The sequence below is a fragment of the Typopeltis vanoorti genome, chromosome 18 (genome assembly GCF_054136105.1).
Source record: "Typopeltis vanoorti isolate ZY-2024b chromosome 18, IOZ_Tvanoo_1.0, whole genome shotgun sequence".
NCBI lineage: Eukaryota > Metazoa > Arthropoda > Arachnida > Uropygi > Thelyphonidae > Typopeltis > Typopeltis vanoorti.
The window spans coordinates 109,226,400-109,249,467 of NC_143566.1; the positions used below are offsets into that span (position 1 = coordinate 109,226,400).

At 39.4% G+C, this 23,068-nt stretch overlaps 1 protein-coding gene across 1 annotated transcript in view; it reads right to left on the reverse strand.

The window, feature by feature from the left end:
* LOC150097054 (uncharacterized) overlaps positions 1 to 23,068 on the reverse strand; it is a 353,024-nt gene that overhangs the window by 26,172 nt on the left and 303,784 nt on the right. Inside the window, exons 15-16 of the mRNA XM_090408116.1 lie at positions 15,729 to 15,849; positions 1,933 to 2,199 (exon numbers count right to left, since the gene is read on the reverse strand). Of these exons, the coding sequence (XP_090264242.1) occupies positions 1,933 to 2,199; positions 15,729 to 15,849 (388 nt within the window). The remainder of the gene's footprint in view (positions 1 to 1,932; positions 2,200 to 15,728; positions 15,850 to 23,068) is intronic.

The following is a 23,068-nucleotide window of genomic DNA, read 5'->3' on the forward strand; positions in this document are numbered from 1 at the left end:
GAGTAAAACCAGGTTTAAAATAGCTTGGTATCTTTAACATTTATTATACCCAAGGTAAAATACTTTCTACAAGGTGTATGGGAAGTTGAGTAAACTAGATGTTAATAAAGCTGTGGGACCTGAAAATATATCACTACGTATTCTGAAAGAATGTGCCAGGGAGTAGACATCTGCCTTGACATATTTTTTTAATATGAGTCGTGCACTCGGTCAAGTTCCTAAGGAACAGGAAGGAGGACAAGATTGTGCCACTTCATAAAGGAGGTGATCGAACTGAAGCATCAAACTATAGGCCTATCTGTGTGTCAGGTGTTGTGGTTAAGTTGTTGGAGAAGCTTGTGAGAACTAGGATCCAGATTTGGGTTGATAACAATGGTATTATCTATGATGGACAGCATGGCTTTACATTCATAGTCATGTTTTAGTAATCTACTTACTTATTACAATAAAGTGACTGCTTCCTTGGACAGAGAAAAAGGATACACAGTAATATACTCGGATTTCGCAAAAGCTTTTGATAGAGTACCTGATGATAGGTTGACAGTCAAACTAGAGCAGATGGGGTTGGATATTAGATTGGTGCATTGGATTGGAGACTGGTTATCTGAAAGGTATCAACAAGTTGTGTATGGGGGAGTGATATCCAGGAAAAGGAAAGTCACTAGTGGAGTGCCTCAGGGGTCTGTTTTAGGGCCATTACTATTTAACTTGTATATTGATGATGTAGGTGAAGATTTGGATGGAGATAATCAATTGTTTGCATATGATGCAAAGTTGGGACGAACCATGAAGTGTAGTGAAGATGTTGTGGCCTTACAGGAAGACTTGAATAGATTGAGTGATTGGGCATGGAAATGGGGATGTGAGTTCAATGTTGCAAAATGTAAGGTTTTAAAATTTGGAAAACAAAGATGGGATGCAGAATTTATGCTTGGTGAGAATATATTGTTGGAGGTAGGGGAAATAAGAGATTTGGGGGTGATAGTGGATAAGGATCTAAAATTTAGGGGACACCGCCAAAATTGTGAAGACAACACAAAGGCTTCTGGGAATGACACAGAGGACACTGGCGTGTAGAAGTAGGGAGATTCTTGTTCCATTGTATAAGGCTTTGATTAGGCCACACATGGACTATTGTGCCCAGATTTGGTCACCAGGTTTTCAGAAGGATGAAGAGATGTTGGAAAGGGTCCAAAGGCGACTGACTAAGGTAGTTTCTGACCTCTAGAATGTCGAGTATGAGGAAAGATTGAGAAGATGTAATTTGCAGAGTGTGGTGGACAGGAGGAAGAGGGGGGAGATATGATAGAGTCCTACAAGTTGGTAAGGGGTTGTTATAGGATCAGTGCTGGAGACGTTTTACAGAGAATAGTGGGAGATCAGGGGAGAACCAGAGGTCATCCCTGGAAACTGTATAAAGAGGGTGTGAGTAGGGGAGTGAGAGGCAGGTTTTTTTTCGTGCAGAGTTGTGAATGATTGGAATGCCTTGCCTGAGAATGTGGTGTCTGCAAAGAGTTTGAATGTGTTTAAAACACGGTATGATGAGCTGTGTGTGTGATAAAAGGACTTCCCAGATGAGTCTTTGACTCCATGAAGTCTTGGTGTGGTAATAATAATAATAATAATAATAATAATAATCACACTTCTGATAACACAAAATCTGAAGCTTTTATTGAAATTAGAATAACAAATAATGATTTGTGTATTTCTAAAATACTGAAAATTATTTTAGTATTTTAAAATTTAAAAATACTAAATTCTTTAAAAATTTTTTTATAATTCAACAGGAAATAAAAAAAAAGAATTTTTCTAAAATGTTTTCTAGTATTTATGATGGTTGTAAGAGAAGCATTTATTACATACATTATCGATAAAACATACAGTGATATACAATTTAAAAGCTATTATGAACTTGCATATCTGTATTATTACCTTTTTTGTTAAATCTGTAGTAGTCTGAATCAAACATTGATCTGCACATTCCAAAATCAGCAATTTTCACTCTACGGGAAGCATTAACAAGACAATTTCGACATGCAAGATCACGATGAACATATTTTTCTGCTGTTAAATAGCTTAAACCTCGTGCAATATCCATAGCCATGTTTGTTAACTGCTTCTCTGATATCTCATCATAATTTTTACTTTCTGACTTATAGACTAAATCACGACGTCCAAGAAGATATGTCTTTAAGTCACCTGTAAAATGAAACAGGAAACTTTTAATGAGTTAAGAAATTCTTTTGATATTTAATCATTTTCATTTGATATTATAATCATTAATGTAACATTGCAGGAATAAAAGGATATTATAGATCTATCCTTATTTCATAGCCAAATACTGAAATTTGAAACTTAAATTTTCAAAAGCTTTGCCATCAGTGATGACTCTGTACCGTTCTACTTAAGACAGGAACGCTACATAGGAGCCAACATGTTTGCATTTAATTACAGTTGTGATCAAGGTTTCATTTATTATTTAATACAATTATTCATTATTTTAACACTTTGACCCTGTTATTAAGCGATGCCTTTATTTTTACCACCAGTCCTCCATTAAGTCAAGACTCATTGTAGGAGGTACACACTGTTATATACAAAGCCCATCGAACCATGCTTTAAACTCATTCAGTGTGTCTGCATTCACGACAAAGAATATGCTCCTTAAGTTCTTGCTCACATCCTCTTTATGCAGTTCCCAAGGAATGGCCCTTGTTCTACTCCCACTGTATGAAAAATTGCTTCCACATTAACCTATAAATGACCCCTGACTGACTTCACCATCTCCATCATAATCCTTCCTTTTTTCTATTAATGAATCTTTGCACATTGCATTTCCTCAATCTGTCTTCATATCCCACATTCCAAACAGCAGTTACCATCTTAGTCTTCTCTCTGGGCCCTTTTCAAACCCATCCTCATCACCACCAGGAAAAACCAGATGACCAAATCTCTACACAATAATCCATGTGAGGCTTGATCAAGGCCTTTTACAATGGAACCATAAGCTCATTATTTCTTCATGTTAAGGTCCTCTGCATCATTGCCATAATCAGATGTGATGACTTCACAACTTGTGAGATACGAGTTTCAAACGTTTTTCACTAAGTGTATACTTTGCATGACATTGTTGTCTACCAAATTTCAGAAACCTTACACTTTGCAACATTGAATTGAACAGTTCCATACTGTTGCTTACTCATATAATCTCTTCAAGTTGTCCTCCTCTGAGGCCACTTGATTCATCATCATTCTCCTCAGTTTTTATCATCTGCAAAGAGTTGTATGTCTACAGTTAAACCCATCCCAATATCATTAATATATGTTAAATATAAACGGCCCCAAAACAAACTCCTGCAACATACCACTAGTGACTTTCCGTTTTTGGGAAACTGCATTTCCATACACATTTATTGATAACTATCTGAGAGCCATTGCATATTCAACTCACTAATCTATCATCCAATCCCATCTGCTCCAATTTAGTTACTAACTTGTGATATGGCAATCCATCAATATCCTTTTGTAAAATCTAAGTATAGCATGGTATATGCATCTCCCTTGTCCAATATGTTTGCCACCTTGTTACAGTACATAAGTAAATTGGTAAAACATGACCTCCCTTTAACAAACTCATGCTGAAAAGCACTGCTATATCATGATGCTATGTAGTCTGAATCACATGATATCTAGTTTGAATCTTCGTATACCGCTTGCTTGCTCACTAGTGAGTCTTCTCTCATTTCATTCTCTATCCTTGAGCTTCCGATTTTACACGGAGGATGAAAAGCCCTGATGAACTGCTTACCAAATACCCCAACTACGTACTCTGCATCATATACCATCTACCACTTTCATCTACAGGAAGATTATTAAGATAATCTTCCTGTAGGAAGGCTTCTACGCTGGTTAAACATGATAACTAAATAACTTAAGGAATTGACAGCGTACACTAGAAATATAAATTAAATCAACTTTAATATATAGTTTCTGATATTTCGTCAACATCATGTTGCCATCTTCATGGGAACTTAAGATAAAGACACGTGCACGCAAGTACTACATAACAGCAAATGAGAAACAAAGCGAGGAAACTACCGTTTTCCTAAAGTCCTGATGGTGCACCCCTGGTGGGCTATATTAGGTGTTCTTGGCCTTTGGGCTGAAGTTCTTCTGATATATGTTTCCCAAATTTGGGGCAGTCTCATGCATCCAAATTTGTTAAGGTTTGGCATGTTCCTAAGGGCTGAGGCTAATTCCATGAATAGTCTTTCATATTTGAACTTGCTGCGGTGTATTACTGTGGCTTTCTTCCACCTTATTCTGTGGCGAGTATCCAGAGCATGGTCTGCAAGCCCAGAGTGGCTGTACTGGTGAAATCGGATGTAGTCCTTGTATTTTGAGATTCTGATATTTCCTCCAACTGCCTGCATTTTGCGCACATAAACTCTCCGCTCTCATTCACAATCCACATATCTAATTCCCGAGATGCACACATCCCGCATGTACTGCATGCCACAAAGTCCCTTATGATATTGCTTATAATTGAGTTCTTAAATGGTGGAGGACTTGGCGATACGTCACTTGTGACTGCTGCTGAATCCGCCATCATTCCTTACTGCCGAGTAGCGTAATCTTTAATAATTATTCATTTATTAAATTCCATTAAATAAATAAGAAAAAAAAAAGTACAACCAATTACAAGCAAAAAAACATTTAAGTACTAAATATAATTAAATAAAATACTAATGCCAGGAGTATCGGGAATAAGGGAGGGGAATTGGTGGCGCAGATAGCATCAGCCTGCCCAAAAATTATTGGGATCACCTGAGACGCAGTTGACAGAAGAGGATATAATAACAGGAATAGAAGTCACTGGGTACAGCATTTTTCGGCAGGATAGGAGGGGAAAGTGTGGTGGTGGAGTAATACTTATGATAAGTGATGACCTATGTCCTCTAAGAGTGGAGGCTTTGGAAGGAAGTGAGACAAATGATTTTGAGAGCGTATGGTGTGAGGTAGAGGTAGGCAAGACAGGATATTTAGTGGGTTGTTGCTACAGACCCAGGAGCACAGAGGATGGGGACCAAGAGATGTTTAGACAGCTAAGTTTAGCAAGTGCAAGAAGAATGATTGTTATGGGAGATTTTAACTACAGTAGTATAAATTGGAGAGAGAAAGATGCATGTAGCAATAGGGGAATGGAATTTCTAGAATTCTTGAGGGGCAAATGTCTTAGGCAACATGTAAGAGAGGGAACAAGAGGTTCAAGAGTTGGATTTGGTTATAGCATCAGAATAGTTGATAATAACTGAGTTGACATCTCTCCCACCAGTTGGAGAGAGTGACCATATGGTTTTGACTTGGAAAATGAATAGACATGAAGGAGTATCAAAGAGACAGAAACTTATGTGGAATTATAATGCAGGTGATTATAATAGTCTTAGACGTCAACTTTGGGAAGTTTCATGGAGGGAGGAATTGGAATGCCAGGATATCATTAGTGCGTGGGAAATTGTGAAAGAATATTTGTTAGCAGCAATGGTAAGTTGTAAACCACAAGTGAAGAAGAGGACACAATTTGGAGTAAAGTGGATGACAAACAATATTAAACAGGAATTGCATGCGAAAAAGAGGCTATAGAAGAGATATAAGGAGACAGGTGAAGAGAAGATGCGTGAAGAATATAAGACACGGGCCAGAAGAGTTACTAGTGTGGTAAGGAAAGCAAAACTGGAATATGAGAGGAGATTGGCCCTAAGATCCAAAGAAAATCCTAGGGAATTTTTTAGCTATGTGGCCAGTAGGAGGAGAAATGACTGTGGAAGAATGATATTGTGGGATAAAAATGGGAATAGAGTGACTGATGCAGAGGACATAGTGGAATTGTTCAATGAACACTTTATTGGAGTATTTCATCCTAGAGGAGTCAGTTTTAATGCTAGAGGGATAGGGCTGGTTCGAGGTTTAGAGGTACAGGAGGAGAGCGTGTTTCAGATACTGAGTACTCTGGATGTCAGTAAAGCTGTGGGACTGGATGGTAGTTCACCAACGAGTTTTGAGAGAATGTGCTAGGGAACTGACAGTGCCTTTAACCTGGCTTTTCGATGAAAGTCTGGCTTCTGCAAAGGTGCCCAGGGAATGGAAGGAAGGTAAGATAGTGCCATTGCATAAGGGTGGTAACAGACTGGAAGTGTCTAATTATAGGCCAGTCTGTGTGTCATCAGTAGTTGTTAAGATCTTGGAGAAAGTAGTGAGGGACTGTATACAGCATTGGACAGATGAGGGTTATGTTATCTGTGAGAGTCAACATGGATTTGTGAAAGGGTGCTCTTGTTTTAGCAATATGCTAGCCTTTTATAATAAAGTTACAAGAACATTAAATGAGGGAAAGGCATATACTGCAATTTTCTTAGACTTAGCAAAGGCATTTGACAGGGTACCACATGATAAGCTGATATTTAAGTTGCAGCACATGGGTATGGATGTCAGATTGGTCAACTGGATTCAGGATTGGCTGTCTGATAGGTATCAGAGAGTTGTGTATGGTGGAGCAGTTTCAAGGAGGCAGAGGGTTACAAGTGGTGTGTCACAGGGCTCAGTAGTAGGACCTATATTGTTTAACCTTTATATCAATGACATTGCCAGTGGATTGCAAGGGTATATTCAGTTGTTTGCGGATGATGCAAAGCTATGAAAGATTATTAGTAATAGTGCAGATGTGGTAGCCCTGCAAGAGGATTTAAATAAGCTAGATAGATGGGCAAATGAATGGGGGTGTCAATTTAATGCAGCAAAATGTAAGGTCTTGAGGTTTGGGAAACATCGGTGGGATGCTACATACTCTATGGGAGGAGTTATAATTGATGATTGATAGAAACCTGAAGTTTAGAGGCCATATTGCAAAGGTGGTGAAGGTAACACAGAGGATTGATGCAATTATGAGAAGGACACTGACCTGCAGAGATAAGAGGGTTATCATTCCGTTGTATAAGTCTCTGATCAGACCACACTTGGACTATTGTTCTCAGATTTGGTCCCCAGGATTTGAAGGGGATAAATTAACTGTGGAAAGGGTACAAAGGCAGATAACAAAGATGGTTTCAGGACTGTACAAGGATAGTTATGAGGATCGGCTGAGGGAATGTGGACTTCAGAGTTTGGTGAATAGAAGGAGAGGTGATATGATTGAGACTCTTAAACTGTTGAGAGGTGGTTACAGGGTTGACCTGGGGAGTTCTTTCGCTTGGTTGAACAGCGGGAAGGAGTGATGACAAGAGACCATTCCTGGAAGTTACGAAAGGAAACTGTGAGCAAGAGGGTAAGGAGTGGTTTCTTTGCGTGGAGAGTGGTTGAACCGTGGAATGCATTGCCTGATGGAGTGGTGGGAACGAGAACGGTCAATGAGTTTAAAGAGTGGTATGATAGACTTTGTGTGTCTTATGGGGGGTACCTCCCCTCGATGAGTCTTGACAGACTTTATGTTCTTAGGAAGGACCTCCCACGATGAGTCTTTTGACTCCATGGAGGCCTGAATAATAATAATAATAATAATAATAATATTTGTTGTCCTGCCTGTTTGGCCAAAGTAGGACAATTTACATCTGCAAGGGAACTGGTATACACCACCAGGTATATCTAGGGGAAGTGGTTGGTCTTTAGTGGAGTGGATAAGGGATGCCAATTTTCTATATGGTCTGTAACAAGAGATCAAGTCATGTTTTTTTAGGATTTTGTTGATTTTTTCCGAACTGCCTCTGATGTCGGGAATGGTGATGGATTTAGAGTAATTTTTTTTGTGAAGGGGGGGGAAGGGGTCGGTGGGTTGTGGATAACTGGTTTTAGTATTTTTTGGTTCTAGTAGTAAGACTTATACGTTGGTTAGACATAACTGGTAATTAATTTACGGAATTAACAACGCATATAAAGTATATTCATTAAAGATAACTTTAATGAATCACTTCTATATTTCGGCAATGTCACTTTGCCATCTTCAGGAACATAAAGATATGGTATTTGCACTAAGGAACTAACAAAGCAAATGAGGAAGAAAGTAAGAAACTAATTTTGTTCCTAAAGTCCTAATGGTGCCCTCTTGCAGGCTAATTTGGTAGTCTTGGCAGTTGGGATGAAGTTCTCATAATGAAAGTCTCCCAAATTTGGGGCAGTTTCATGCACCCAAATTTGTTGAGGTTAGGAACGTTTTTTAGAGCTGCTGAAGATTCTTTGAATAATCTTTCGTATTTAAACTTGCTGCGATGGATTATTTTTGTTTTCTTCCAACGAATTTTATGGTGGGTATCTGAGGCATGGTCTGCCAGCCCAGAGCGGCTGTACTGGTGAAACCGGATGTAGTCTTGGTGTTCTGAAATCCTGATATTTGTTGTTCTGCCTGTTTGGCCAAAGTAGGACAATTTGCAGCTGCAAGGGACCTGGTATACACCAGGTAGGTCTAGGGGAAGTGGTTGGTCTTTGGTAGAGCGGATAAGGGATGCCAACTTTTTATATGGTCTGTAACAGGAAGTAAGGTCATATTTTTTGAGGAAATTAGTTATTTTTTCAGAGGTGCCCTGGATGTAGGGGATAGTGATAGACTTGGTGTAGTCTTTATTGTGGAGGGGGGAGGGGGGTTGTGGTTTACAGGTTTTAGTATTTTTTGGATTTTTTGGGGGTTATAGCCATTGGCTAAGAAAGTGTTGAGGATGTGGTTTAGTTCCATAGTCAGGGCCTTGTCATCTGAGCAGATTAATTTTGCCCTGTTATATAGTGTTTTTATCACCCCATATTGTTGTGAGGGGGGGGGAATTGCTGGTGAATGTATCTGCCAGTGTGGGTGGGTTTTCTGTAAACAGAAAACCAAAGATCCATCAAGCTGGCAGGTGATTAAAGTGTCTAGGAAGGGGAGGGTGTTGTTTTCCTCTTTTTCTAAGGTGAACTGGACTCTGGGATGTTGGTTGTTTAAGTGTGTTAGGAAGGAGTGGAGTGTGTCTGAGCCGTGTGGCCAAATAGCAAACACATCATCCACATAACGAAGCCAAATAGTGGGTTTTTGTGGGGCGGAGTTTAAGGCTTTCTCTTCAAATGTCTCCATAAAGAAATTGGCCAAGGGTGGGGAAAGTGGTGAACCCATGGCTGTCCCCTCTATCTGTTTGTAGAACTTTCCTTGCCAAACGAAATAGCCTGAGTTCATTGTGAACTGAAATAGGGCTGAGATATCGGGAGGAAACTTGGCTTGGATGAGCTCAAGGGTTTCTTTGAGTGGGACATTAGTGAATAGGGAGGAGACATCAAAACTGACCATTATGTCAGTGTGTTGGAGTGTGAGGTTTTCTATACTGGCTTTAAAGTGGGCCGAGTTTTGTTATGTGTGATGGTGTGTTGCTAGTGTAGTGCGTGAGCGTTTTGGCTAAATGTTTGGCTAATTTTTGGCTAATTAGTGCCAAGACTACCAAATTAGCCCGCAAGAGGGCACCATTAGGACTTTAGGAACAAAATTAGTTTCTTACTTTCTTCCTCACTTGCTTTGTTAGTTCCTTAGTGCACATACCATATCTTTATGTTCCTGAAGATGGCAATGTGGCATTGCCGAAATATAGAAGTGATTCATTAAAGTTATCTTTAATTAATATACTTTATATGCGTTGTTAATTCCATAAATTAATTACCAGTTATGTCTAACCAACAACAAATATCAGGATTTCAGAACACCAAGACTACATCCGGTTTCACCAGTACAGCCGCTCTGGGCTGGCAGACCATGCCTCAGATACCCACCATAAAATTCGTTGGAAGAAAACAAAAATAATCCATCGCAGCAAGTTTAAATACGAAAGATTATTCAAAGAATCTTCAGCAGCTCTAAAAAACGTTCCTAACCTCAACAAATTTGGGTGCATGAAACTGCCCCAAATTTGGGAGACTTTCATTATGAGAACTTCATCCCAACTGCCAAGACTACCAAATTAGCCTGCAAGAGGGCACCATTAGGACTTTAGGAACAAAATTAGTTTCTTACTTTCTTCCTCATTTGCTTTGTTAGTTCCTTAGTGCACATACCATATCTTTATATTCCTGAAGATGGCAATGTGACATTGCTGAAATATAGAAGTGATTCATTAAAGTTATCTTTAATTAATATACTTTATATGCGTTGTTAATTCCGTAAATTAATTACCAGTTAAGTATTTTTTGGATTAGGTTTTTTGGGGGGAGTGGGGATAGCCATTGGCTGAGAAAGTGTTAAGGATGTGATTTAGTTCAGTAGTTAGGGCTTGGTTGTTTTAACAGATTAGTTTTGCCCTGTTGAATAGTGTCTTAATAACTCCATATTGTTGTGAGAAGGGGGGAGGGATTGTTGGTGAATGTATCTGCCTGTATGTGGTGGGTTTTCTATTAACTGAGAAAACCAAGGTTTCATGAGGTTGGCAGGTGACTGGTGTCTCTAGGAAGGGGGAGGCTATTGTTTTTTCTCTTTTTCCAGGGTGAACTTGATTCTAGGGTGTTGGAAGGAAATTTAGCTTGGATTAGCTCTAAGGTTTCTTTGAGGGGGGACATTTGTGAATAAGGAGGAGACATTAAAACTGACCATTATGTCATTATGCTGGAGTGTAAGGTTTTCTATACTGGCTTTGAAGCAGGCTGAGTTTTTTATGTGGGATGGTGTGTTGCCAGTATAGTGTGAGAGTGCTATGGCTAAATATTTAGCTAGTTTGTAAGTGGAGGAATCAATGCCATCCACTATGGGACGTAATGGCACATTTTCTTTATGCATTTTTGGGAGCCCATATATACAGGGGGTCTAGAGTTATATGGTTTTAGTCTGTTAGTAATCTCCACAGGCCAAGAAGTGACCTTCTTAAGGCGCCTATGGAGTTTTCTAATTTGTGAGTTGGTGGGATTGTATTCAATGGGGAGGTAAATAGCTCGATTTAATAGTAAAGCCTTACCTGTGTAGTCATTATGATTGAGTACCACAGTGGCATTCCCCTTATCCGCTTTGGTGATAACTATTTCTTTGTTTTTCTTCAATTCCTGTAGAGACTTGTATTCACTAATGGATATGTTGGTTTTTGGTGGTTTGGTTTTGCTTTTGTGAGAACACAGGCTACATCCAATCTAACATCGTTTGCGATGTGGTTTGGAAGGTGTCAAATCCCGCATTCAATCTGGATCATTAATTCCTCGGTCGGTAATTTCCTAGGAGTAATGGTGAAGTTGTGACTACGTGACAGAGCGTTGAGTGCTTCAGGCTTCAAGATGACTGAAGAAAGGTTAACTATAGTGTTGGTTTGTAGTTTTGGTTTGGACACCGAGTTCTTTAATTTATCAAACTTGTTGATATGTCAACTCCGTATTCATTCGAATTATTTGTTTTTGCTGTGCACGAGACATCATGTGGAATTGAACAAAGTTCGTGATTTAGCATATTTGAAAGCTCATTCTCTAGCACTAAAATAGCTCTGTTTATGTCAGCTAGGGAACCACACGTAGTGTTAATTTGCTCCAAAAGTAAAGCCTGGCTCGCCCAGTTGTAGATACGGAGAGCTTTTTGTAAAACGAAATGGTGCTTAAATTTTTCACAATTTGGGATTACCTGATTATCCCGGCAGCGTTTTAGGAAGACCAGACGATTCAGTTGTCTAGATAGCTTCAGCTTCAGTATAAGATAATCTTGCTTAAGATAATCTGCATCATCTGTTCCTTTCAAACAAATTGATTAAATATGCAGGCTTGTAAATATGTACTCAGATCAGGTAGCATATATTTTGTCAGGATAGGAAGGGAAAGCGTGGTGGTGGAGTACTGCTTATGATAAGTGACGACCTATGTCCTCTAAGAGTGGAGGCTTTGGAAGGAAGTGAGACAAATGATTTTGAGAGCGTATGGTGTGAGGTGGAGGTAGGCAAGACAGGATATTTAGTGGAGTGTTGCTACAGACCAAGGAGCACAGAGAGTGGGGCCCAGGAGATGTTGAGACAGTTAAGTTTGGCAAGTGCAAAAAGAATGATTGTTATGGGAGATTTTAGCTATAGCAGTATAAATTGGAGAGAGGAAGATGCATGCAGCAATAAGGGAATGGAATTTATAGAATTCTTGAGGGACAAATGTCTTAGGCAACATGTAAGAGGGAACAAGAGGTTCAAGAGTTTTGAATTTGGTTATAGAATCAGAAGAGTTGATAATAACTGGGATGACATCTCTCCCACCAGTTGGAGAGAGTGACAATATGGTTTTGACTTGGAAAATGAATAGACATGCAGGAGTATCAAAGAGACGGGAACGTATGTGGAATTATAAAGCAGGTGATTATAATAGTCTAAGACGTCAACGTGGGGAAGTTTCGTGGAGGGAGGAATTGGAAGAACGGGATATTGCTTGGGAAATTGTGAAGGAATATTTGTTAGCAGCAATGGTAAGCTGTATTCCATGAGTGAAGAAGAGGACACAATTTGGAGTAAAGTGGATGACAAAGAATATTAAACAGGAAATGCATGCGAAAAAGAGGCTATGGAAGAGATATAAGGAGACAGGTGAACAGAAGATGCATGAAGAATATAAGACACAGGCCAGGAAAATGATTAGTATGGTAGGGAAGGTGCAATAAATAGGATGCAACATGAAGAGTAGAGAAGATGTGGCCTTACAAGAAGATTTGAATAAAGTCTTCTTGTATAAATTGAGTGATTGGGAATGGGGATGTGAGTTCAATGTTGCAAAATGTAAGGTTTTAAAATGTGGAAAACAAAAATAGGATGTAGAATTTATGCTTGGTGAGGATATACTGTTAGAGGTGGAGGAAATAAGAGATCTGGAGTGATAGTTGATAAGGATCTGAAATTTAGGGGACACATAGCCAAAATTGTGAAGACAACATAAAGGCTTCTGGGAATGATGCAGAGGACACTGATTTGTAGAAGTAGGGAGATTCTTGTTCTGTTGTATAAGGCTTTGATTAGGCCACACATGGACTATTGTGCCCAGATTTGGTCCCCTGGTTTTAAGAAGGATGAAGAGATGTTGGAAAGGGTCCAGAGGCGAATGACAAAGGTAGTTTCTAACTTCTGGAATGTCGAGTATGAGGAAAGATTGAGAAGATGCAACTTGCAGAGTCTGGTGGACTGGAGGAAGAGAGAAGATATGAGAGAGATCTACAAGTTAGTAAAGGGTTGTTATAGGATCAATGCTGGAGAAGTTCTACAGAAAATGGTGGGAGATTGGGGTAGAACCAGAGGTCATCCCTGGAAACTGTATAAAGAGGGTGTGAGTAGGAGAGTGAAAGGAGGTTTTTTTCATGCAGAGTAGTGAATGATTGCAATGCCTTGCCTGAGAGTGTTGTGTCTGCAGAGAATTTGAGTATGTTTAAAGCATGGTATGATGAGCTGTGTGCATGAAAAAAGGACCTCCTAAATGAGTCTTTGACTCCATGAGGTCTCGGGGTAATAATAATAATAATAATCAATAGTTTATATACTTGTGACAGAAAGCTTTTAGGTCTCTAATTTTCTATCTTTTTCTTATTACCTTTTTGAACAAGAGTAAGATAAAATTATATACAGCTAATAAATAAAATTCATGAAAAAGCTAGTATACTTATAAATGAACACAGCAGCCCATTCCAAATAAATAATGGAATATGCTCAGGAGATACTATTTCACCCAAATTATTCCATGTAGTATTAGAATATGCCCCCTAGATTGGAGTAACAAAGGGATTAATATTAATGGTAAAAAACTAAATCATTTATGATATCTTGATGATATTATAGTTAACACAAACAAGAAAAGAAAACTAGAAGAAAATGATGAATGAATTAAACATAGTATGAAATATTGTAGGATTATACATAAACTATCGAAAAAAACTAAAATAATGACATATATCAAAGGAAACTAAATATGAGGAGAACAACTAGACAATAACATAATAGAGCAAGTACAAGAATACAAGAATATGTGTACCTTGGTAAACTTTTACATTAGGAAAAAGAAGCATATAAAGAGAATTCAGCTAGACTGGACAGCTTTTGGAAAACCAAAAAAATTCTTGTGCAGTAAAATTCTTTTTGCCAGTCTGGTTGGCCGAGTTGTTAGTGTATATGCTCTCCAGCCAAAAGGCTGCAGGTTCGAATCCTGCAGTGGGCATGAATGTTTCTGATTGTCTGTGAAAATACTAGTGGTGGTGGTGGTCAGTGGTAAATGGTGAAGGTAGTTGCAGTTGGTGGATTGGTGGAGATGGAGAGTTGTAGAGTAGGTGCCCTCCCTCGATGAGTCTTTGAACTCCCTGGAGGTGTTTATGTAATAATAACAATAATAATTTTCCGATTTTATTAATAATAATAATAAAATCGGAAAATATAGCCAAAGTTTTCAACTAATCCATCATTCCAGTTATGGCATTGGATCAGAGACATGGCCAGTAACCAAAAAAATATTGGATAAAATGAGATAAACTGAGCACAGAATAGAGAGAGCCATGTTAAATATCGAACTGCAAGACAAAATAAGGAATGAAGATAAAGAAAAGAAACAAAAGCATTGGACATACGGGAAGAGATTTTAAAATTAATATGGAGATGGACATGGATGAACAGCGATAGACGGATAAAGACAGAAATCACCCAGTGGCATCCATATGAAACAAGATGAAAATCTGGATGACCAGAAAGAAGAAGGAAGGATGATCTAGTGGAGATGGCTGGAGAATGTGGGCATGGCACCAGGAAGTCTTCAACAGACAAAGATGGAGGCAAATGGAGGAGGCCTTCTTCTTCTTGCGTTTGTCCTGCCTATGCAGGGTCTGCGACTTTTACACTACCCCAACTGGCCTATAACCACAAATGGTTATAAAAAGGGATAGAAGAAGTGCACAAATCTTATCACCTGATTTTAAAGGGATTTAACGAGAAAGTTATAGAAAAGGTACAAAGGCATATAACTATGATAATATCAGCTAGGGACAGATTTTGGAAATTTGTAGATAGGAGGAAGAGGGGAGATATGATAGAGAACTACATGTTAGTAAGGGTTGTTATAGGATCAGTGTTAGAGAGGTTCTACAGAAAACAGTGGGAGATCAGGAGAAAACCAGAGGTCATCCCTGCAAACTGTATAAAGAAGGTGTGAGCAGGGGAGTGAGAAGCAGGGTTTTTTTTGCATGCTGAGTTGCGAATGATTGGAATGCCTTGCCTGAGAGTATGGTGTCTGCAGAGAATTTGAGTGTGTTTAAAATGCAGTATGATGAGCATGTGTATGATACTTTGTATGATACCTAGATGAGTCTTTGACTCATGGAGTATTGGGTAATAATAATCATCATAATAATAATAAATCTAATTTACAAAGTTTGGTAAACGTGAGCTATGGAGAAAGAGTGACATGATTGAGACATAAGTTTTTGTTATGTTTAACCAATAAACTAGGCAGATTTTCTAAAGACCATAACAAAATGAAGAGGTAAGGAGAGGGAAGAACCCTGCAAACTGTGTGTAAGGGAATGAGAAAAAGAAAAAGAAGGATTTTTGGATGGAAAGTGCAAAGCATGAAATTGCTAGAGGATAGTATGCATGTGAATAGTAAATGATTTTAAGGTATAGTATGATTGACTTAGTAGGATATATGGTTAATTTCCAATAGTAAATTTCTTGACTCAATTGGAAGTTATAACCTAACTATAAAAACTTAACTAATGTAATTAAAATGTAAGCACTAACAAATGCGCAGTTACTTACCATATAACATGAATTCCATGATGTTATATATAGGTTCTCCCACTGTGCATACACCTACAAGCTCAACAATATTTTTATGATTAAACCTCTTCATCATTTCTGCTTCACTTAGAAAGTCAAGCTGAAAAAAAAAGAAAGCCCAGTTCAATTTTATATGAGTCATATTAAATATTAAATTAACATTTTGACACAGAATTTATATGTAAGAACTGCTGTAGAAGTTGTATTCTTGCAGTGCTTGTTTGTTTGAGTTTGTTTATAAAATTTTTAAACTTAAAGCAAGATATACTGACCTGCACTGAAATCTAGATAACTGAAGGTTTGTCTATGAATCTATGAATGAGTTAAATTTTTACTTTAGTTGTTTTTGAAATGTAAGGTGTACTACATGTATTAATTGGATTATGTCAATAAATTATGGATTTTTAACATGTTTGCTGCCAACTACGAGTATACTCATAGTTGGTATATGAGCCTCACAAGCCAAGTACGAATATACTCGTATGTCAGTTACCGCTGGCTATGAGATCACTTCTACTGACCTTGAAGAACGAAAGTGCTTGGCATGCATTAACAAACTATGCCCGAGGAGTGTGGCAGCGAACGTGTTAAAGCAGATGGAAGGAGTGTGTGTGTGTGTGTGAGAGAGAGAGAGAGAGAGAGAGACTTGAATGTGGGGGTTAATGGGCAGTAACATATCAGTGACTGATGGTGATAGCAGCGACAATGCAACAAGAAGAATGGGTGTTTGTCTGGTAGCGGGGAGAGAGAGAGAGAGAGAGAGAGGGATACTGTGAAAGAACAGCGGATGAGCAGTAAGAAAATTATGAAAAGCAAATGAGTGATCTGCTGAAAGAAACAATTAATGATGGCTTAAATGACATAAGCAATATGAGTATAGCAAAAGTTAGGAATAATGAATTTAGTACAAATTTGGTGAATGACATGGAAATGGACAGTAAGGCAGAGAAAAATGTGAAAGATGGTGGAATGGCAGAAGAATGAACGAAGAATGTCAAAGCTAGCATGAAAGATATGAACACAGGTGAGGATATTAAAAAAGAACTGGTAAGATTGAGGAATGAATTGAGGAATCTGCAGAGTGAGATAAGACATTTAGAGAAGAGATTGGTAGTTGAAGGTGTAAGAAGGAAGATAACAGCCTCAAGATGAGTAAAAAATGATTGCAGTGGAATAGTGGAAAGTATTATTGTGCTGTTTGAGGACTCTATGGTGAAAGATGTGAAAATGGAGCAGGCTTGAAAAGTATGTCTAAGAGGAGCAATGATAAGAAGAGTGGCCTCAGTCACTCTTCTTATCATTGTTCCTCTTAGACAATATGAGTATAGCATGTAAAAGAGAAGAAATGCAGAGGAGTTGACTGTGCTGGTTAGAACAAAATGATTAGTGAGAAAGTGTGGAGGTAAGACATAATTTGTGAGTGTTGTTAGAGAGACAAAGAGTGAAGCAAAAAAGTGATAGAGAAAGAATAGTGAGTGTGTTACCCAGGTAATAGTAGAGAGTTAAGGAGAAGTGCAATGATCATGAATGGCATGAGAGCTAGAATATGTAGGAAGGGAGAATTTGAGGTGGATGTACGGGATAAATTTGAAGCTAGGAGAGTGCTGTTTGCTGCAGATGGTCTGCAGTTGAGTGGCAGCAATAGTATGAAGCTGGGCAGATTGTTGATGAGAGGAGGAACGCATGCAGCCAGTCAAATAAATGAAACTATATGGTAGAGCTATGACTGTAAGATACCAGAAATGGAGTGAGATAATGCACGAAGTGCAGATAAAGGAAGACAAGATAAAAATGTAGAGATGGCCTAATTGAGACCAACCTAGTCAAATTGTTTGAATGATGAGATAGGGCATTGTGGGAAGGAAAGGGAGCAAGTGGAAAGTTACTGTGGAAAGCTTATACACAAGTGCAAGGAGTATTAGGAATAAAGGCACAGGGTTTTTGTAGCCTTGATACAGTCAGTCAGCCCACAAATAATTAGTGCCAGTGAGACATAGTTAGAGGACGATGTACTCACAGGAATGAATGTGATGATTATAACATTTTTTGAAAAGATAGAAAAGATAAAAGAGGAGGTGGAGTATTACTAATGATTTCAGTTGTGTCCTCTGAATGTGAAAACTGAAGAAAACAATAATGATAATGGCTCTGAGGCCATTTGGTGTGATGATGAGGATTTCACAAATTTTACTTTTTCTCTCTCTAAGGTTTTAATATTATGGCCACGTCTGGACTACTGTGAAGAAACTTGGTCTCACCCTGATTTCTTGTGAATAAAGAGGATAGAGAATTATAGACAGATAGTTGGCGAGGGTAGAGAATTATAGACAGAGGGTAACAGATACCAATGCTGTAGCCAATGAAGTTTTAACTGTGGCTCAGCTATTGCTGTTGTCACACCATGACCAGAGTTTATAGCTCAATAGCACCCCAACCATACATTTTTTTCTACAGATAATGAGGAAAATCAAAAGCATTCTTGCTTCACCTATTTTTTTTTTTTTTTATCGCTTGGTGGAATGTCAGGAAAGAGCAATGACAAGGAGCCAAGCTCTCATGATCATAGGTTAGGATGGGGACATACTGTATTGAAGACAGCTTCCTTTTGGAAGTTATTATTAAACATTATTAAACAAGACCTCATGGAGTCAAAGACTCATACAAAAGGAAGCTGTGAGAAAGAGGATGAGGAGTGGTTTCTTTGCATGGAGGGTGGCTGAATCATGGAATGCATTGCCTGAGAGAGAGTGGTTAGAGAAAGAACAGTCAATGAGTTCAAGGAGTGGTATGATAGACTTTGTGTTTCCTAAGATCCTCTGCCACTAAACTCAGGTGTTCTGGTGGGACTCCCAGACGTGTCTATCCAGCAAGTCCTTGGCCTTTCACGCGGCCTCCCACTCTCTGGCTTGGCAAAGAGGGCCTGCTGGGGGACCTTTCTTGTGGCATTCTGACCAGGTGCCTGTACCATCGTAACTGTGATCTCTCAACATGGAGAAGCAGCGGTTGAGTATTGAGGATTTCCCGAATTGCAGAGCTTCTGACTCTGTCGAGTCTTGTCAGCCCTGCAACCCCTCGAAGGAACCTCATTTCAGCTGCTTGGATTCATGTCTGCATTCTTTCAGTCATTACCCAGCTCTCATGATAGGTTAGGATGGGGACATACTGTATTGAAGACAGCCAGCTTTGCCTTCTGGCTTAACTCCCGCTTCAATACTACCAAATGGCCAAGCTCCCATAATATTGAGTTTGCTGAGCCAATTCGAGTATCTAGCTCTATGTCCCACTTTCCATCACTCGTGAATATGGACCCAAAGTATTAAAACTTATCCACATGCCTCGGTGGGACCCCACTCACATGTAGAGTGCACTGAGGTGGTTGTCTTGAGGCCACAAATGTTTCCATTTTGGTCACACTGATCTTCATCCTGGCTTCTGCATAAACAGCTACACACCTATCCAGGGTCTGCTGTAGGTCATCTGTGGAAGAGCTAAGCAGAACTAGGTCATCTGCAATAAGCAGCCGTCCAATGCTACATCTTCCAATTCTGACACACTCTCTGCCTCAGCTGTGCCTATCAATCCAGTCCATAAATATTATGAAAGGGAAGGGTGACAGAACACACCCTTGGCACAGACCAACAGAGACTGTGAATGGTTCAGACTTTGTGCTGTTTACCCTGACATAAAACTCTGGGAATTAATACAGGGACTTGATGGCAGCTAATAGTTGGCCATCCACTCCATACCCCTGTACTACTTGCCAAGAATGTCGCCCAGATATCCAAGCAGCCTGACACACTTGAGTCAGCCAGAGAACACTGTCTTGATTTAAGGCTTTTAGCATTTCAGGCCAAATTTCATCATCACCAGTAGCCCTGCCCGATTTTATTCTAAATGGACCTTTTCTGCTGTGAGACTACTCATTGTCCAGATCTGCACTTCTTGGATGTCCACAGCTGCTGTGCCACCTGGGTTAAGAAGGCTTTCAAAGTATACCCTCCATCTGTGGAGGATATCTTTCTTGGTTGTTAAAAGTGCACCATCAGAGGCTTTAATTGCCCTTGCTGTGCATGATTTCCTCCCTCAAAGGCAGTGGATGGTCTGCCAGAATACTTTGTTTGCATTTGCATAGGATGAGTCTAATCTTTCTCCAAAGGATTCCCGAGCCTTCTGCTTTACTGTCTTTATTGACTTAGCAGCAGTTTTTCGTGCCTCAGTATACCAGAAACGCATCTCAGGTGACCTGAACCTAAGCCATGTTAGATAGGCCTCCTTTTCTGCCCAGACAGCTTTTTGGACCTCTTGTTTCCACCAAGGGGTCCTTTTTCTCACTGCCCATTGCCATGCCAAGCCACTTTCTGCCACAACATGAGAGTGCATAAGCAGTGACAGCTGTTCTGAACAGCTCCCACTCCTCTTCAACATCTGCAGTATGTTTGGGAATCTCTTTGAACCTGGTGGAGATGTTATCTGCAAAATTTTTCCTCACAGCCTCATTTTCCAATGCTCCCATTTTATGTGGCTTAGGTCTACCAGCCTTGATGGTAGCATTTGGTTTCTGTAGCCGTAGAGTGTAAACAACAAGGTGGTGGTCAGTTGACAGTTCTGCCCCTCTCCTCTCATGAACGTCCAGCACTGAAGAAAAGATGTCTGCTGAAACTATAAAGAAGTCAATCAGAGACCTTTGTCCAAGTGTATCCCGTTCCAGGTATACTTATGGACTTCTCGGAAGAAGGTATCCATTCCTCCCAACCACACCGCCCCATGTCTGTTCATCTGTTCCATGTCTATCACCCTGAAAAAACAGCATCCACTTCCTCCAGGAAGGCAGAGTATTCTGACTCCAGATTAGGTGCATGGGCTTGCACCACAGCCAGGTTGTAATTTTTCATCTAGAGCCTTAACATACCTGTCCCCCCCAATGGGATCCCCCTTAGCAACACAGTATGACAGCCAGGGGCTTGTGAGTATCCCCACACCCACCTGAGCAGACATTGTTGAGTTCACACCAGAATAGTAGATCTTCCACCCCTCATCCAGGTTGACAGTTTCAGAGCCTCTCCTCTTGGTCAAAGGGAGCACGACTAAATCTAGTTGGTAGCACTTGGTCTCCTCGACCAGTTCCTTCTCCTTCCCTGTCAGAGAAAGACGTTCCAGTTGCCTAAAGCCATAGCCTTGTGCCGTTGCCTTACTGTCTTTTTGCAGAACCATTTCTTTGCGCTGCCCCTAAAATACCTCCCCAAACAGGAAGCAGGTCCATTGATGGAGTTTCCTCTAGCAGAGTGTTGAGGAATGGTGTCTAAAGGAGACTGTAACATATTTTTTGAATGAATCCCTCTGCCTAAAACCTGAATGTGTCCCTTGGTAACCCATGTGACGGACGATGCGGTATGACCATTGTATGATGACCTGACCATATTACAGTGTTTGGTAATGCCCTATTAGCACTACCGCCTTGGTTTGGGGATGCTCAGGTGTAATTATCAAAATGGTAATTAGTCTGGGGAGGCCTATGAGGTGGTGCTGAAGGTTTATTAGTTTGAATGTTTAGTTGATGGATTGAATCAGCAGATGTAAGTTACTAAAGAGATTTCATTAAGTAGATGCTGAAAAATATTTTCCAGTACAAGGGGTCTCTCTTGGAATTTGTGATTAAAAAGGGCAGAAGGATCAGACCTTTTTTGTCAGCCCGGAGAGTGATTAACATGGAGAGTGATTAACAAGTGGAATGGGCTGCAAGATGTAGCTGTAAGTGCTTTATCAGTTGATGAGTTTGAATAATGGAGGAATATAATGAATAACGAATGAATGAATATAAGAATATAATGAATAATGTATATAAATAATAGCATTTATACTGGACAAAACATTAGAGATATCTACCTAACAGCATGTTGGTTCTCCTCTAGCATGAATAATATCTTCAGGACTGGGGTAAGGTGTAACAACACCGGGCAACTCGTAGCAGAGGTGGACCAAGCTAACATCACTCCTATCTCAGTATCTCCCATAATGCAAAAAACATCTCCTTGCAAATATGTATGATGTTATGCATTAAGGGAAGGGCCACTATCCAGATTAGTTCTGACCTTTATTGAGGTCTCTTCAGTGGGATCCAGGCCCAGAAGCGGAGATACCAGGCAGAAGCAATGGCAAGGTTATCTTTACCTATAGGAGTTGCCAAAAGGGGTGCCACCTTTTTATTAAATTACTCTGGATTTAGAGAAAGATGTTGAAAGTTTATTTTTCACTAGCATAACATTACACATATCCGCAAGGAGATGTTTTTTTGCATTATGGGAGATACTGAGATAGGAGTGATGTTAGCTTGGTCCACTTTTGCTATGAGTTGCACGGTGTTGTACTACTTTACCCCAGTCCTGAAGATATTTTCAGGCGCAAACTTTGTTTGCTCACACTTGGATAAAGGATTAAACTAAATTTATTATAGTCTAACCAAGTGGGGAAAACCTTCCAACATCTTTCTCTAAATCCAGAGTAATTTAATAAAAAGGTGGCACACCTTTTGGCAACTTCTATAGGTAAAGATGACCTCGCCATTGCTTCTGCCTGGTATCTCCACTTCTGGGCCTGCTCCCACTGAAGAGACCTCAATAAAGGTCGAAATTAGTCTGGATAGTGGCCCTTCCCTTAATGCATAACATTATACATATCTGCAAGGAGATGGTTTTTGCATTATGAGAGATACGGAGATAGGAGTGATGTTAGCTTGGTCCACCTTTGCTACGAGTTGCCCGGTGTTGTACTACCTTACCCCAGTCCTGAAGATATTTTCAGGCACAAACTTTGTTTGCTCACACTTGGATAAAGGATTAAACTAAATTTATTATAGTCAAAAAAAAGCTTGAATGAAATTTGAATTCAACTTTGCATTCAAAATTATTAAAAGAAACAATAATAAGTATATCCATTATTTTATTGTCAGCATGCAAATAATTTGGCGTTTAAAAATTTATAGAAATTTAGAAGTAGTGATAGTAATTGAGAGTTTATAATGATATAACCTTTGGGATGATTGCTTTGATATTACATTACAACTAAAGAAATAATGATATTATGCTCAGAATCTGTATTGTACAGTTGACTCGCAGTATAGCAACATTGTTAAGGGCTGGTCAAAAATAGTTTGCTATAGTGAATTTCCTTCAGAAAGCATTGTGTTATTTGACTTTTTGGTAGGTTGCATGGTGTTTGCTATAAGGAGTCTACTGTATTAATGCTTTTTATTATTTATTATTAGTATTCAGGATCTCCACGGAGTCACAAAACTCATCGTAGGAGACCCATCTTAGATAGTA